The 16359-nt window shown below is 41.7% G+C and overlaps 1 protein-coding gene across 1 annotated transcript; it reads right to left on the bottom strand.

The window, feature by feature from the left end:
- Positions 1-9859: 9859 nt before the first annotated feature.
- LOC141121887 (gastrula zinc finger protein XlCGF66.1-like) lies at positions 9860-15562 on the bottom strand. The gene is made up of 5 exons (XM_073611643.1): positions 15438-15562; positions 13423-13551; positions 13161-13295; positions 12951-13074; positions 9860-11102 (listed from the first exon to the last, which is right to left on the bottom strand). Exons 2-5 carry the CDS (start codon positions 13516-13518, stop codon positions 10444-10446), a joined length of 1014 nt encoding a protein of 337 aa, XP_073467744.1. The 5' UTR covers positions 13519-13551; positions 15438-15562; the 3' UTR covers positions 9860-10443.
- Between the last annotated feature and the right edge of the window lie 797 nt (positions 15563-16359).

Raw genomic sequence — 16359 nt, forward strand, 5'->3', positions numbered from 1 at the left:
CCTCCTCCCTTCCAACACAACAGTCCCGCTCACCATAGTCCCAGAAGTACCACAGATACCAGCAGTCCCGTCATCAAGTAAAGTCTTCTGTTTAGAAAAAACACCAGCTGTTTCAGGGTTCATACGGCCCTCCTGCTCTGCAGTTTCGCGACATTCCTGCTCTGCACTGTTAGTGTTCATGTGGGGTTCCTCACAGCTAATTCTGCATTCCCTGCTGATTGCAAGGATCTGTTGGCAGGTTCAATACCAGAAAAGTTCTCCACACTCTGAGAGAGATTTTCAGTAAGCACTCCTTTATCATGATCCTCATCTGACGAGTCGGTGCCACTCAAGGGAGATTCCATTTCTGTAATGGCCTGCAGCAATCCGCCATTTTCCTCAACCTCCTGAGATGACCCAGGCTGCTGGGGTGGGAGGGGGGCAGATACTGACTCAGACATGAAAGATCCTGAGACAGGGGTAGTACTGGGGCCACCATGTGAAGCCACTTCCTTACCCCCATCCATACTGTCACCATTGGTCTGGCATCCACCCTCTGGCTGGTACTGGCACAGGCACTTTCCTTCATCTGTTGGAATCTCTCCTCATTTTTACACTTTTCTCTGAACAATGCTGCTCTCCTTCAGAAGGACAACCAACTTCTCCTGCTTTTTCAATGCCTCTTCCAGAGACTTTAGCTTGGAGACTTCCCTCTTACTGTTTCTAGACTTACTGTGCAGGGATTTCTTTTTTTTGAGATCTTCTTTCATGACAGCAAGTTTCTGTTCCTTTCTTAGCAATGCAGCAAAGTCTGTTCACGACTTTATCCTGGAAGACTGGTAAGGACTCTTCTTGCATAGGGGCAGGCCCAGGATCCATTGCAGCTTGAGCACATGGAGTAGGCCTTAGTGCCTCTGGAGAGCCTCCACCTTTGTCTCCCCCCACCCACTGCATGGTGGTTGGGGGAGAAGCCTGCAGGACAGGCCCAGGCTTGATGTTTCCTCCAACTGATAGCAAAGCAGAGTGAGCCAACAGCACCTTGCAAAACAGCACCACCTGGTTGAGAAGCTCCTCTGGTGCAGAGACTGATGTGACTGGCTCAGTGTTCTCTGTACAGCACTGTGGTATATGTCAGAGCTATATAAATGTATAATAATAATAGTGTGTGACTGTGGGGGTAGGGGACATTAGAGTGTAACCTCCTTTGGTCAGACCGATGTGACTGGCTCAGTGATCTCTGTAAAGCACTGCGGTATATGTCAGAGAAATGTGGAATAAATGCGCTGCAAACAGTAAACAGTGTTATCAATCTGTAGAATCTAGCTTTGGTCTTCTTATCAGTATAAATGAATTTGAAATATGAGGAAATAGTAATTCAGGAGATGTGATTGGTCTGTGGAGGGGTGAGGTTTTTATTATACAGATAAATATTTCTCAGTGAAAGGGAACTGCTGGTTAAAGGTTATTGTGATGTCTCTGTGACAGGAAGGAGAAGTTGACATCAGATTCTTTATCATAAACATGAAGCCACTGTGCTTCCATATACTGTGGAGAGGCTGATTTAAACAACCCATATATACCTCCAGCTCTCATGTTAGAATTAGCTGAATGGACCCATTTTAAAATTCTGTGCGGTATGCAAACTGCTACTAAATTCTGACTGTTAATCCAAACACCACTGAAGTAAATCAATTTTCTTTCTCGTACATCACGGGACACAGAGCAGCCATATATATTACTACCTGGGTTATTCATAGGAATGGATGGCTCTACTTCGATTTCAACCTGTTACATAGTTACATAGTAGGTGAGGTTGAAAAAAGACACAAGCCCATCTAAGAGTAGAATAGATGCCAAATAAAAAAATACAACAAAACCAAATATAGTGCAGAGCATGATATCTATCCAAAATGAAAGGAATATGTTTAATATGAAAGTTATCACTCTTTTTGGGTTTACAATCTTCATTTTTTGTGTGGCAGACGGATCCATCTCAAGTGGTCCAAAATCAACTGCCTGACGATTTTACTTGGGATGATTTCCCAAACCCAACCACATAAAAGAAAGGTGATGATGTAAAGTCCAAAAAAGAGACCATTCAATAATACCGTGAGGCTGATCCCGGCTTCCCAAGCTCTCTTAGTCTCTAGGACTTTGCGACTGAGTGATAACTTAACCTTCGTATGTTAAAACATATTCCTTTTATTTTGGATAGATACCATGACCTGTCCTGCACTATATTTGGTTTTGTTGTATTTTATATTTGGCATCTAATTATGGAAGAGATTGAATTAAAGTTAGATTTATGGCACAGAGAATAAAGGTAGAAGTTCAAGACAAAGTAGCACAGTTAATCAGTATCAAAGTTGAGGGCATGGTATCCCAGTTTTGTTAGGTTTACTTTTAGAAATGCCATCTGCTCCATCAGCTGTGGAGCCAGTTGTGATCGCTGTGGGGAGAGAATATTTCCAGTACAGTGTAACCTTGGATTACGAGCATAATCTGTTCCAGGAGAATGCTTGTAATCCAAAGCACTCGCAAATCAAATTGAGTTTCCCCATAGAAGTCAATGGAAACAGAGATAATTCATTCCGCATTGACTTCTATTGCATGCAATACCGCATGTGGCCAGAGGTGGGGGACGCCAGAGAGCTCGGCTGAACTCGGAAAGGCTCGGAAAGACTCGGGAACGGAAAATTTTAAAGTGTTTCCGGGTGATTCCGAGTATTTCCAAACGGCTCCGAACGGCTCCGAACCATCCCGGGTGTCACCAGCGCCCCTGTACCTCTGGCCAAATGCGATACGGCACACCACATTAGCTTGAATTCTGCTCGTTTTGCAAGACAACACTAGCAAACCAAGTCAGATTTTTTAAAAAAAGTTGCTCGTCTTCCAAAACGCTCATTAACCGCATTTGGACTGAGGTTGGGGGCAGGATATATAGGCTCTTGGGCTACAATGGAGAGAGCAGGCCAAATCCCCTTCTTTTCATGCCAATATTGTAAAGGCTCAGTAGTAGCGGGCAAATGTGGCTAGGAAAGATAGAGCCTTTACTGTATCTGGAAACACTACTTCATTGTCTGAGGGGCAGTCTCGTGGGTCCAATCAAACTATCTAATGTCTCAGCCCAAATCCCATCTGCTCTGGTTGTGTTCACAGCAGTGGTATTGATATGTGTTGACACAGTATCATCAGAAGGCTCCTCTAGTTCATCTTCATTCACCTCTAGCAGCATAAATAATTGTCTTTGCCTGTCACACACACCCTCTCAATTAATTTATCCTTCCAGGTGGTTAGTACATTGCCACGGAGGGGCATTTTGCCCTTCATTCAAGGATCACACATTGAGGCAAACATTAGCTCAGGGCAAGCTTCTATGAGGTCGTTAATCCTTCTAGTTAGTTGACCCTTAAGCCTCCTTAGAATTTTAAAGGCTTATATGCAAGTTATTGTCATAAAAAATGTTTGCGGACCCGGGTCCTGCCCCAGGGGACATGTATCAATGCAAAAAAAAGTTTTTAAAAAGTCATTTTTTTTCGGGAGCAGTGATTTTAATAATGCTTAAAGTGAAACAATAAAAGTGTAATATTCCTTTAAATTTCATAGCTGGGGGTGTCTATAGTATGCCTGTAAAGTGGCGCATGTTTCCCGTGTTTAGAACAGTCCGAGAGCAAAATGACATTTCTAAAGGAAAAAAGTTATTTAAAACTACTTGCGGCTATAATAAATTATTGGTCCGGGCAATACAAATAAAAGTCATTGAAAAAAACGGCATGGGATTCCCCCACAGAGGAACCTCGAACCAAAATTTTTTAAAAAATGCGTGGGGGTCCCCCAAATTCCATACCAGGCCCTTCAGGTCTGGTATGGATATAAAGGAGAACCCCGCGCCAACATTTTTTAAGAAATGGCGTGGCGGTCCCCCTAAAAATCAATACCAGACCTTATCCAAGCACGCAACCTGGCAGGCCACAGGAAAAGAGGGGGGACAAGAGAGCGCCCCCCCTCCTGAACCGTACCAGGCCACATGCCCTCAACATGGGGAGGATGTCCCCATATTGTTGGGGACAAGGGCCTCATCCCCACAACCCTTGCCCAGTGGTTGTGGGGGTCTGCGGGCAGGGGGCTTATTGGATTATTAAAGCCCCCCTTAACAAGGGGACCCCCAGATCCGGCCCCCCGTGTGAATTGGTAATGGGGTACAAATGTACAGCTACCATTTCACAAAAAAAGTGTCAAAAATGTTAAAAAAGACAATAGCCGGTTTTTGACAATTCCTTTATTAATGTCTTCTTCTTCCATCTTCTTCTGGTCTTCCTTTGGTTTTCTTCTTCTTCCTCCATCTTGTTCTTCCCCCGCTTCTTCCTCTATCTTCCTCTGCTTCTTCCTCCGATCTTCTCGTCCGGCATCTTCCTCCGGTCTTCTCCTCCGGCATCTTCCTCATGCTTCTTCCCCGCTTCGACCTCCGGGCGATCCGCCTCAATGGGAGTCTCCCGCTGTGTGAGGCTTATAAGGGTCTGGTATGGATTTTTAGGGGGACCCCCACACCATTTTTTTTTAAATTTTGGCTTGGGGTTGCCCTTAAAATCCATACCAGACTCTTCAGGGTCTGGTATGGATTTTAAGGGGGACCCTCAAGCCATTTTTTCTTTAATTTTGGCGTGGGGTTCCCCTTGATATCCATACCAGACCTGAAGAGCCTGGTATGGAATTTGGGGGGACCCCCATGCATTTTTTTAAATTTTGGTTCGGGGTTCCCCTTAATATTAATAATGGACTGTGGGGGAATCCCATGCCATTTTTTTCAATGACTTTTATGTGTATTGCAGAGACCCGACAATTCATTAATAGCCGCGAGTATTTTGAATGATTTTTTTTCCTTTAGAAATGCCATTTTGCTCTCGGACTGTTGTAAACACGGGAAACATGCGCCACTTTACAGGCATACTATAGACACCCCCCAGGTACGAAATTTAAAGGAATAACTCCTTTTTATTGTTTCACTTTAAGCATTATTAAAATCACTGCTCCCGAGAAAAACTTTTTTTAAAACTTTTTTTGCATTGATACATGTCCCCTGGGGCAGGACCACTTTTTATGACAATAACTTGCATATAAGCCTTTAAAATTAGCACTTTTGATTTCTCCCATAGACTTTTAAAGGGTGTTCCGCGGCTTAAATTTGCCGCAAACACCCCAAATTGTTTGCTATTCTGCGAACGGGCGAACAGCCAATGTTCAAGTCGAACTCATGTTCGACGCGAACATAAAGCCCATCTCTAATGTTAAGGTGTGTGAATAGGGGGATAACTTGAGACAAAATTGCATTCTCTCGGCTCAAGCTTTCCGGGACTAAGGACTGCCATCAACTGACCAATTATTGTCCACTCCTCCCTGCTTAATGGTCTAGCTATTCCTATAAAATGCTCATGGGAAATGGCGTGAATTGCCTTTTGTTGCTCAAGTATTCTCTCAAGCATTTCTATTGTAGAATTCCACCGAGTGCACTGTGTCACTTTAACTGACAATTGCGCGGTCGTGCGACGTTGCACCCAAACAAAATTGACGTCCTTTTTTTCCCACACATAGAGCTTTCTTTTGGTGGTATTTGATCATCTCTGCGGTTTTTATTTTTTGCAATATAAACAAAAAAAGAGCAACAATTTTGAAAAAAATACAATATTTTGTATTTTTTGCTGTAATAAATATCCCCATTTTTTTTTTAAAAAAGCTACATTTTTTTCTCCGTTTAGGCCGATATATATTCTTCTACATATTTTTGGTAAAAAAAAAATCACAATAAGAGTATATTTATTGGTTTGTGCAAAAGTTATAGCGTCTACAAAATAGGGGATAGATTTATAGCATTTTTATTAATTTTATTTTTTTTACTAGTAATGACGGTGATCTGCGATTTTTATCGTGACTGCGACATTATGGCGGACACATCGGACACTTTTGACACATTTTTGGGACCATTGACAATTATACAGCGATCAGTGCTATAAAAATGCACTGATTACTGTATAAATGTCACTGGCAGGAAAGGGGTTAACCCTAGGGGGCGATCAAGGGGTTAAGTGTGTTCCCTGACTGTGTGTTCTAGAGGGGACTGACTATAGGAGATGACAGATCGTGGTTCCTAGCTATTAGGTCACGAGCATTAGGGACCTCCGGTCACGAGCATCGGCACCCCCATAGTGCAGCGCGCACCTGCTATCCAGCTTAAAGGAGCTGACGTACAGCTACGACAGTTCGCGGGAATGTGCTGACCTGCCGCAGTATAATGACGGCGGCTGGTCGGCAAGTGGTTAATTGATCAAGCTGAAGTTAGAAGCGGATTGGTTACTATGCACATCTGTACCAAATTCTGAATGCTCCAGTTTGAAGAAGGCCTGGTTCACCTATGCATTTTTTTTAGTGCATTTTCAGTTTTGCAGACACACGCTATGGTCCAAATAACATGGTTTCCTATGGGTCACGTTCACATCTGTGCGTTTTATGGAAAGGGTCAGCATCAGGGACCAGCAGGTTGTGTTTTTGGTTCCATAGACTTCAATGGATCAAAAAAGGGTATTGAAAAACGCAAAATACACCTGGAATATGCAAACTGCAACCTATATCATATGGACCATATGCATCATATGGATAAGGTGCACATTATTACTTTATCAGTATGCATATCTGGAATTTTTTTTTATCATGAAATATTAATATCCGGATTCTCTATATTACCTCCGATATGTACAAAACTACCCAAACCCCTCCCCATCCTCACCATCCAATAGAAATTGGAGGGATTGTTTCTTCTTCCTGAAATCCAGACCTAGAGAGGAATAGAAAAGATCTAACAAACACCACAAAGTCTTTTTATAGAGATTTATTACATCCAATCCAAAACTATTTTACACATATTTATTCCATGGAATATGAAGAGATTTTTATATCAATAATCCATCAAATCTCCATTTTTATTGGACTTTATTCCCAGCAATAATCAATCAGGAATCCATGCCACCAATCCTCAGATCAATAGGAATGTTTCCAATACCCAGTAATCACGGTTTGATCCTCCAACATAACCAGTAGGCATGTGCAATTCGCTTTGTTCCGAATTCGTTTTTTAACGAATTTCGACAAATTCGTTAATTCGGGAATATCCGAATTAACGAAAACTTGTTTAACTAATTTTTTCCAGATATATTCGTAAATTCGATAAAATTGTACATTCGTAAATTCGTACATTCGTACATTAGTAAATGAGTGAATTCGTAAATTTGTAAATTCAGAAATCTGAAATAATAGTTAACTAATAATAACTTAACTATTAGTAATTACTAGTAACTTTTAAATTATAGGTATTGTAATTTCCTTTAAAATTTGGCTGTTAGTGAACGTAACACATACAAATTTATCCGAAGTTATGAATGATCCGAAAAAATGGAATGGAACGTAATGAATTAATAATAATAAATAACAATAATAATAATAACAACGTTTTATTATTATTATTATATATTATTAATTTGTTCCGTTCCATTTGTTTAAATGCAGCATTCGTTTTGGATAATTCGTAACTTCGGATAAATTCGTATTTGTTACGTTCACTGACAGTCAAATTTGAAAGGAAATTACAATACCTATAATTTAATAGTTAGTTACTATTTCAGATTTTTGAATTTTCGGGTTTTTGGATTTTCAAACTTCGAATTTACAAATTTCCGAATTCTCTAATTTACAAATGTACGATTTTAAGAATTTACGAATGTACGAATTTACAAATGAACAAATGTAAAAATGTACGAATGAACGAATGTTCGAATTTACGAATGTACAAACGAACGCATTTACGAATGAACGAATTTACGAATTGCGATCATAATGAATAACCCGAAAAACGAAAAAAAAAAATAAACTAATGAAACGAAAACGAAAATGAACACATTTTTTGGCTGTGCACATGTCTAATAACCAGTGCACAGAATTATAAATCTATCACATGAAATGGATCTTATTGATTGGTTGATGTAATTTATTGATCTATGCATTCCCTTATATGATAGATAAGATTGATTTCTCCATGTATTGATCATCCTCTCCATATATGTCTTCACCTTGTCTAACATAATACAAATCCTAAATGTTATAAATCTCAGTCATGTCTTTATAATACCATATATGGGACTTTTACTTCATTCCCTATTTTTATATTGTCTTCTTACACCTGTCCTGATGAGGTCACATTTTGAAGTCATGAAACACGTTGATGGTGTATTTTACAGCTCTTGCCCATTAATCTCCTATCTTCTAAAGAAAATAAACATTTCAGACTTTCAAATTCCTCAAATTTTTCCATTTTCATCTTAATATTGATTTCTTTTATTTTCTTTCTCTATCTTTCATTTTTACTTGCACACATTCCATCTTTCTCTTGTTTAAGGTGTGAATTCCATCTGCTTATAGTTCCTTTTAATTATCTGTATCATCACTTGTTCTTTAAACTATTCCCTTATACATTGCTAGTACTTCCTGCTTCCTGTTAGCGACAGGCTCCAGCCCCTCTATAAAAAGGATGCCTACTCCATTAGCCTGTTAGATCTGAAGAAAATGCGGATGCATTGAAACGCGTCATCTGACATGTCCATATGACATTTCCGCTGCCCTGTGCTCAGTGTAAGGTGCGCTTCACGCTGGTTCTCATCCGGTTCCTGCCTCCTGCTTTCTGTCCTGGCTTCCGGTGTCCAACTAGATGCCGGCCCACGCTGCGGACACCTGGGTCTTACCGTCTTCCCCACAGCCAGGACCCACCAGCGGAGATTGACACACTGCGGACAGCCTTTCCATCCTCTTCCCAACGCCTTGTCCCTGGGCTATCTACATGTTTTTATGTGCCTTACCCTTGTGAGTAGCCATTTGACCGTTCGTTTTTTCTATCTATATTAAAGTTACGTTTTGATACTGCACTTAGATTGGCGCATCTTGTCTTTATCTCCACATTGCCTTCCAGAGTTTTGCTTCTACTCCCAAGAGAGCAGCCGCTGGTGCATAGTATCGCCCTCACTTGAACTTTTTGTTATTTCTCTGCTACATTTGGAACTTCCTAGCTAGAGCGTATATGTGCATTGTACTGCCAATACCTCTACGCCTTATTGTACCCATACATTGTCTTCTGGGACATTTTGAACATTTGGGACATTATTTTGATATCATCTTTTTTCCTCATGTTTGGTTGATACCTTGCGCCATTTCTCTCTTTCTTTATGTCATACTGATCTGGCCAGCTGATTCGATATCCGCTGGCGACCATCGATCTCGGTGTAAACAAGGCCGATCCCCGTTCTGACAGGGAAGTACACAGAGATCTACTGTTCCCAGTCATCGGGAACAGTGATCTCTGTCATGTCCATGGCAGCCCATCCCCCCTACAGTTAGAACACACATGAGGGAACACAGTTAACCCCTTGATCGCCCCCTAGTGTTAACCCCTTCCCTGCCAGTGTCATTTATACATTGATTAGTGCATTTTTTTTTTTTTAGCACTGATCTATGTAATAATGTCACTGGTCCCCAAAAAGTGTCATTTGGGGTCATATTTGTCTGCCACAATGTCGCAGTCCCTCTAAAAATTGCAGATCACCACCATTACTAGTAAAAACAATAAAAAAAATATAAAAGTCCAAAATTTTTTCCCACAGTTTGTAGACGCAATAACTTCTGCGCAAAACGAATCCATATACGCTTATTGCGATTTTTTTTTAACCAAAATTATGTAGAAGAATACATATCGGCCTAAACTGTGGAAGAAATTTGTTTTTTTATATATTCTTTGGGAATATTTATTATAGCAAAAAGTAAAAAATATTGCTTTTTTTTCAAAATTGTCACTCTTTTTATTTATATCTAAAAAAAAAAACAAAAAAACGCAGAGGTGATCAAATACCACCAAAAGAAAGCTCTATTTGTGGGAGAAAAAAGGATGTCAATTTTGTTTGGGTACAGCATTGCACGACCATGCAATTGTCAGTTAAAGCGACACAGTGCCAAATCGCAAAAAAGGGCTTGGTCAGGAAGGGGGCAAATCCTTCCGGGGCTGAAGTGGTTAAACCCTCTAAGACCTCTAAGTGTTTGTAAAAACTTACACCACAGAATGTACTCAGCCAATGAAAGGTAATGACTCCATTTTTATTTTTCTACTGCTATCAATGTCCACCACGGTACAACACTTCATCCATGTCTTTGGTGATCTCTGATCTCCTTATGAACTGTTTCTTACATGATGAAGATCAGCCATGGAGTATATCTGAGGTGTATATCAGGGTGTGCTTCTTCTCCATATGAGAGCTGTGATGTCCAGCAACATTCATATAGAAGACATTTCCCACACTCAAGGCACTAATACACCTCGAGGGTTGTGTGGGATCCCTGATGTACAGGAAGACTGGACTTCAGTGAGGAACAATTCCCTCACTCAGGACAGGAAAGTGGCTTCTCCCTCACATGAGATCTCTGATGTCTGGAAAGATTGGACTTATCTGAAAAACATTTCCCGCACTCAGGACAGGAAAACGGCTTCTCCCCTGTGTGAAATCTCTGATGTCTGTCAAGATTGGGCTTCTGTGAAAAACATTTCCCGCACTCAGGACAGGAATATGGCTTCTCTCCAGTGTGAGATCTCTGATGTATGACAAGTTCTGATTTCAGTATAAAACTTTTTCTGCACTCAGAACAGGAATACGGCTTCTCCCCCATGTGAGATCTCTGATGTCTGTAAAGAGTGGTCCGATGTGAAAAACATTTCCCGCACTCAGGACAGGAATACAGCTTCTCCCCCGTGTGAGATCTTTTATGGACATTAAGTTCAGATTTAGAATGGAAACACTTCCCGCACTCAGTACAGGAAAACCTCTTATCTGTTGGAAGGACGGCACCGTCCCTCACAGTCTGAGGTTCCTCAGGATAAGAGGAATACGATGGTCCATCTACACTGTGTGATGCCGGATGGACATTTGAGGTAGTCGGGTTTTCTCCTGGACTATACTGTGTGATGTCCTCATCTTCTACTTTACAGTCTGGAGACAAAGTGAGACAATCCTCTGAGGTTTTCCTCATCTCCCGTCCATCTACTAAAATAGAAATAAAAAGATTATTACTAGACATGAGCAGATTGGTTCCCCTAAACCAGGACTCCGCCCACATCAGGCAGCTTTGTCTCTGAAGATCTTACAATTCCACCCTCAAGGTAACTAGTAAATAATGTACAGATCCTAATGATACTATCAGTGATTGTTCCTCATCTACCTGATGATGGTGAGGGATGATGTGATCTTCCTGTGTGGAATCCCGGGAATACAGAGGACAGGGACATCTCTCTGGTGGGTTCCCATTACTGGATCCATCTGTAGGATGCACACACACTGACTGAATACATTGTTTCTATGTATTTATTAGGAGATTGGGGATCTGTCAGGAAAGTAGGCCTATTGTGACTAGATAACCGAGAAGAGACTGACTTGACTGAGGTATGAGGGAATGAGGGGGAGCTTAGTTTGAGTCAGTAAGACTGACCGTTCGTTATACTTTCACAGCCTGCACTACCTCTGGCCACTACTAGAGGGAGACTCCACTCCAATCCAGTTGGCTGACCACACCCAGGCATATACAAATCTTACCTATAATCTGGTGCACTCTAAGGGTTGGGGAGCAGTCTAGTAATTAGTACACACTTCTAGGATTTCTCCAGCTATCCTATGAGCGAGAACTCCGGTATTAATCACTCTTCCCACTGTCCATACAGCCACACATCAGACACACACAAATGATAGCTTGCCACCACCTAGCAGTTTGTCTGCTGACTGATCTGCTAGGTCACCACACACACACACACAGATCTTTGTCTGGCATATTTGCTAGTTTGTGGTCTGCAGGCAATCTGCCAACACACAGTGCAATTACATACAGATTGGCAACAAACTTAGACTGAGACACTAAAATACAACAATCTCTCCAGGGATACGAGTCCTAGCTTAGTACACAGAAGTCACTTATTGATTTTATAATTTAATACTGTATCCCAAAAGTGGGCAGTGTATAAAATATTTACAAAAAGAATTACAGAAAAAAAAGCCAAAAAGGATACACAGGGTTTGTCAGAACGTCCAGGATTCACCAGTTAGATTGGCTCCATGTGAATCACCCATCCATATCTCCTGCTCCTCAATTTATTGAAATATGGATGTAAGCTGGACTCTTGGCCAATCAACCCGGGTGGGTCCCTGCCCACAGGACGGTCCTGTATCCTGATGTAAATGGGGTTGGATAAGCCATGAATGGCTCTGATGGTTGGGTCGGACACCAGCACGTCAGTCTGATCGCAACAAGACCAATCACTGCTTGGCTGTCCTGATCAGGCACCATATAACTGTTTTGGGGATTTCTCCTGGATTCCAAATGCACTACAAATACAGATTTCCATGTACACATAGACCACCATGTGTACCATCAGAAGGAATTATTTTCATCTCTCTGCTACTAATATTTTAGATTTATGAGAGAAAAAATTGATTCCTTTAAACGTTTTGACACAAATCAATGGTGGCAGTTGGTTCAGGGCCTTGTCACTGCACCCTGCTGGTCTTGTAGATGAAATGACTAGGAGTTTTCTTTCGAGGTTCAGGAAGGTGACAATTTTTAACCTACAAGGATGGGATACTTTTATTGACATCGAGGTGTCACTCCTGTTCTAGAAGCTTGTTCCGTCCTTTTCATATTCTGATTGAGGAACAAATGTCAGTGATGGATGACTGGTTAAGGGAATACAGTATCTTTAATTCCAATATAAACGTAATTAAAATATATACAATTACACTTCTACAGATCAAATCACCACTCAGCTATTGTCAAACCTACCCAACGTTTACATTTATGTTACACCTCCATACTGCTCTCTCCTTTACAATAAAGTCTCCTCTTACCCGGTGATGTGAGGGGCGGCTGATTGTCCATCATGACGTCCTTGTAGAGATTCTTGTGTCCTTCTAAATACTCCCACTCCTCCATGGAGAAATAGACAGTGACATCCTGACACCTTATAGGAACCTGACACACACAATGACACAGTCACCATCCAGACACATCCCTTGTCTGTTACTGGATAATGTCCCAGAATTCCCAGCACCGCTCACCTCTCCTGTCAGCAGCTCCATCATCTTCTTGGTGACTTCTAGAATATTCTGCATGTTGTGTCTCTCAGGTTTTAGGGAGTCACATGGAGGCACTGTGATGGTCATATGATCACCTGACTTCACAAGAGGAAATCTCTATATTGAGGAACCAATAGGAATATCATGTTAGAATCCCAGAATCCTCCTCACCTCTCCGGTCAGGTCTGTGTTTTATTAATAGAGATAAGAGTGATGTCATGTGACCTCCCAGAATCCTCCTCACCTCTCCGGTCAGCAGGTAGATGATCTCCAGGGTGAGGTTTAGTATCTTCTCAGTCATGTGACTCCGGTCCTCCTCCATCCTCATTGGTACCGTCATTTGATCTATACAGGTCTTCTTGTAGACGGATAACTTTGGGAAATGAAAGTAAGAATTATTTGGATGATATTAGTCACACAATAATAGGATGTGGATGTGAGGGGGGTTAATAGGAGGGTTGCTGGACATTTAAGAACGACTGCTCCCATGGGAACACATTTAGTTTGGATTGTTTAGTGTTTACTACATTTTCAAGGTCCTGGGACCCTCTTGATCTGCCAGATCAGAAATTCCCTTTTCTTTGTTGGGTTTGTTTGGTTCCTGAACTGGTTTTGATTAGTTTTAGATCTGCAGACAAGGAATGATAAATACGATCCTTCCTTTGACGTGTTTGGTCTGAGGCAGTGCTGTGAGGTCAATGTCGGGTCATTATGATGTCCAGGAAGGGGAACTTGCTGACTTTTGGCTGCAGTTGCCGGCTAACCAAGATCATTGCCAGGACTCCGGCTACAAGGCTCAAATCTCCGGCAGCCTGTTGACAGAAGTGATGTCACTGTCACTCTCTGCAGTAAGAGAAGAGAGTGGATTGGATAGCAGGAGGATGCTGCTGGTGGAGTAGAGAGCTGTGGGGGGAGGGGGGTCTATTCTCTTCCCTCCAATGGCAGCCCAGTGTGGGTAGGAGGATGACAGCTGGGGAAGGGGTTTGTTCTCTTGGTTGCCAAGTATTCTGTAGTATCCAGGACATTTTAAAGAGTGGCAGTGGGTTCTTGGGGCTCTGAATTCCAGCTCCGGGAACTGTCAGAGCCTCTGTCATAGGAAGGTATTGGACTGGCCAACCAGTAAGTGATGAGGTGCAAACAAACCTCCTCAAAGAAAAAGTGTCCTTCTTTGTTCTATTTTTTGTCCTGCAACATATGTCTCGACCAGTAAAATGGTGAGATGAAGGCTATCTTCACTTGCAGGAGTTCTTTAAGAAGGTCAGAAAAGTAAGTGCAGGTGGGGTGGGGGGGGGACCATCAGAGACCAAGAGCCCTTATAAGCCCTACAGCCCCCTCTTACCTCAGAGCCTTGCAACATGACTACCCCCTCAGAGGCCCCCACAGCCCTTCAGCCCTACTAACCTCTCAGAGTTGTTCACCCTTATTACTTCCTAAGAGGTCCCCAAAGTCCTTTAGTCCCACTACCTCCTCAGAGACCCCTCAGCTCCTCTACTTCCCTCAGAACTCTCAGTATTTTCCTCCCTCTGACACCAATGATTGAACATATGTTGAACTGGATGGACTTGTGTCTTTTTTCAACCTGACTAACTATATATATTCTTCATGGCAGGCTGGGGAATGTTTCCATCCTCCTGACCAGCAACGTAAGAGTCTCTATGCTCCATACTCCTGACCCCTGCACTCCATCATTGTGTTGGCTGCATATTGTAATGATTTCTCATTGGCTGCCTGTGTAGTGTAATAATTGCCCTTTGTAGTCCACGTGTGGTCAGGACTAAGGATGGGCTCGGGCGTGTTCGCACACTCCACGTGCAGAGCCAGCCAGGAAGTCGGCACGGCGCTGTGCTAATCACAGGCATTGAGACATTTTCCCGATGTGCGGCTGCAGAGATCAGGAAATGTCTCATTGCCTGTGATTAGCACAGCGCTGTGCCGACTTCCTGGCGGGCTCTGCACGTGGAGTGTGCGAACATGCCGGAGCTCATGCTTAGTCAGGACGGTCATTGTCTTGTCTATTTATTGTCAGTGCTGTTTGCTTAGAGGACCATATTACTAGAATTCATCTCCAAAATGAAGAGAATGTTCCGGCCTTGTAAGTGGGGAAATGTTCAGACCCTGAAGGGGTTATTCTACATTTCCACACTATATATGTGTGTATCATCATCTGCTGGAGATAAAAGACATCACAGTGACTATGGAGAAAGAGGAAGGACATGACGGGGGGTTACTGGGTGTAAATAGAAAATAAAATCTTATTACCTCCTCTACTGCCACTTCCAGTAACGTCTCCTTGAAATTTCATACTACGTAGAACTTCCTGTCTTTTTTCAGATCACTTCCTGTCTGTTACTGACCTCACTTCCTGTCTGTATTTCATAGAGACTTCCTGTCTGGGTAAACGTGAGATCACCATCTTGTGGAGTTCAGAGGAACTGCAGCCCTGAGAAACATCTCATAATAACCATTCCTGTATTACATTGATTTTACAGGGCTAAGTTAAAAGCAGAGGTATACCTAAGAAAACAGATAACGCCTGGAATTTAACTTTTTGGTAAAGAAAATGCAAAAATATATCATAAAGCATACAAATATATATCACTCCACTCATAATGAACATGTTAAACATAAATTGCAAGGATGCAATGTTCAAATAGGAATGGTGGTGGAGATCTCTCAAAGTAAGAACACTTCCTTGAATGCTTATATAAATAAAATAATTAATCCTAGAGTGACAAAAGCTGTAAAGTAATAAATAATATATAAACTGGGTCATGAATTTATTATTTTCCAACAGAAACTTAGGTAAACCAACAACAAAACTTGTATGTGCAAACAGGGTTCTAGGTCTGCAGTTGAGTGTTTTTCTATAACATCTAAATCCTTCTTAAGAGGGATAGAGAAATATAATGCCTCTACATCTAATGTAACCAAGATGACATCATCAGGTACTGATAGATCATTTGAAACATTCAGGAGGTGCAAAGTGTCCCTCACATAGGAGGACAAAGCCACCATAAAAGGTTATAGCAATTTATCAATATTCTGATTGACTTTTTCAGTGAGGGACCCCCTCCCTGAGATAATAGGTCTCCCGGGGGGGTCAACCACCAAATTATAGACTTTTTGGAGGCCTTTAAAAAACTGGTATCTGTGGATTTAAGACTTAAAAAAAAAAGTCATG

Source organism: Aquarana catesbeiana, unplaced genomic scaffold (assembly GCF_042186555.1).
Source record: "Aquarana catesbeiana isolate 2022-GZ unplaced genomic scaffold, ASM4218655v1 unanchor233, whole genome shotgun sequence".
NCBI lineage: Eukaryota > Metazoa > Chordata > Amphibia > Anura > Ranidae > Aquarana > Aquarana catesbeiana.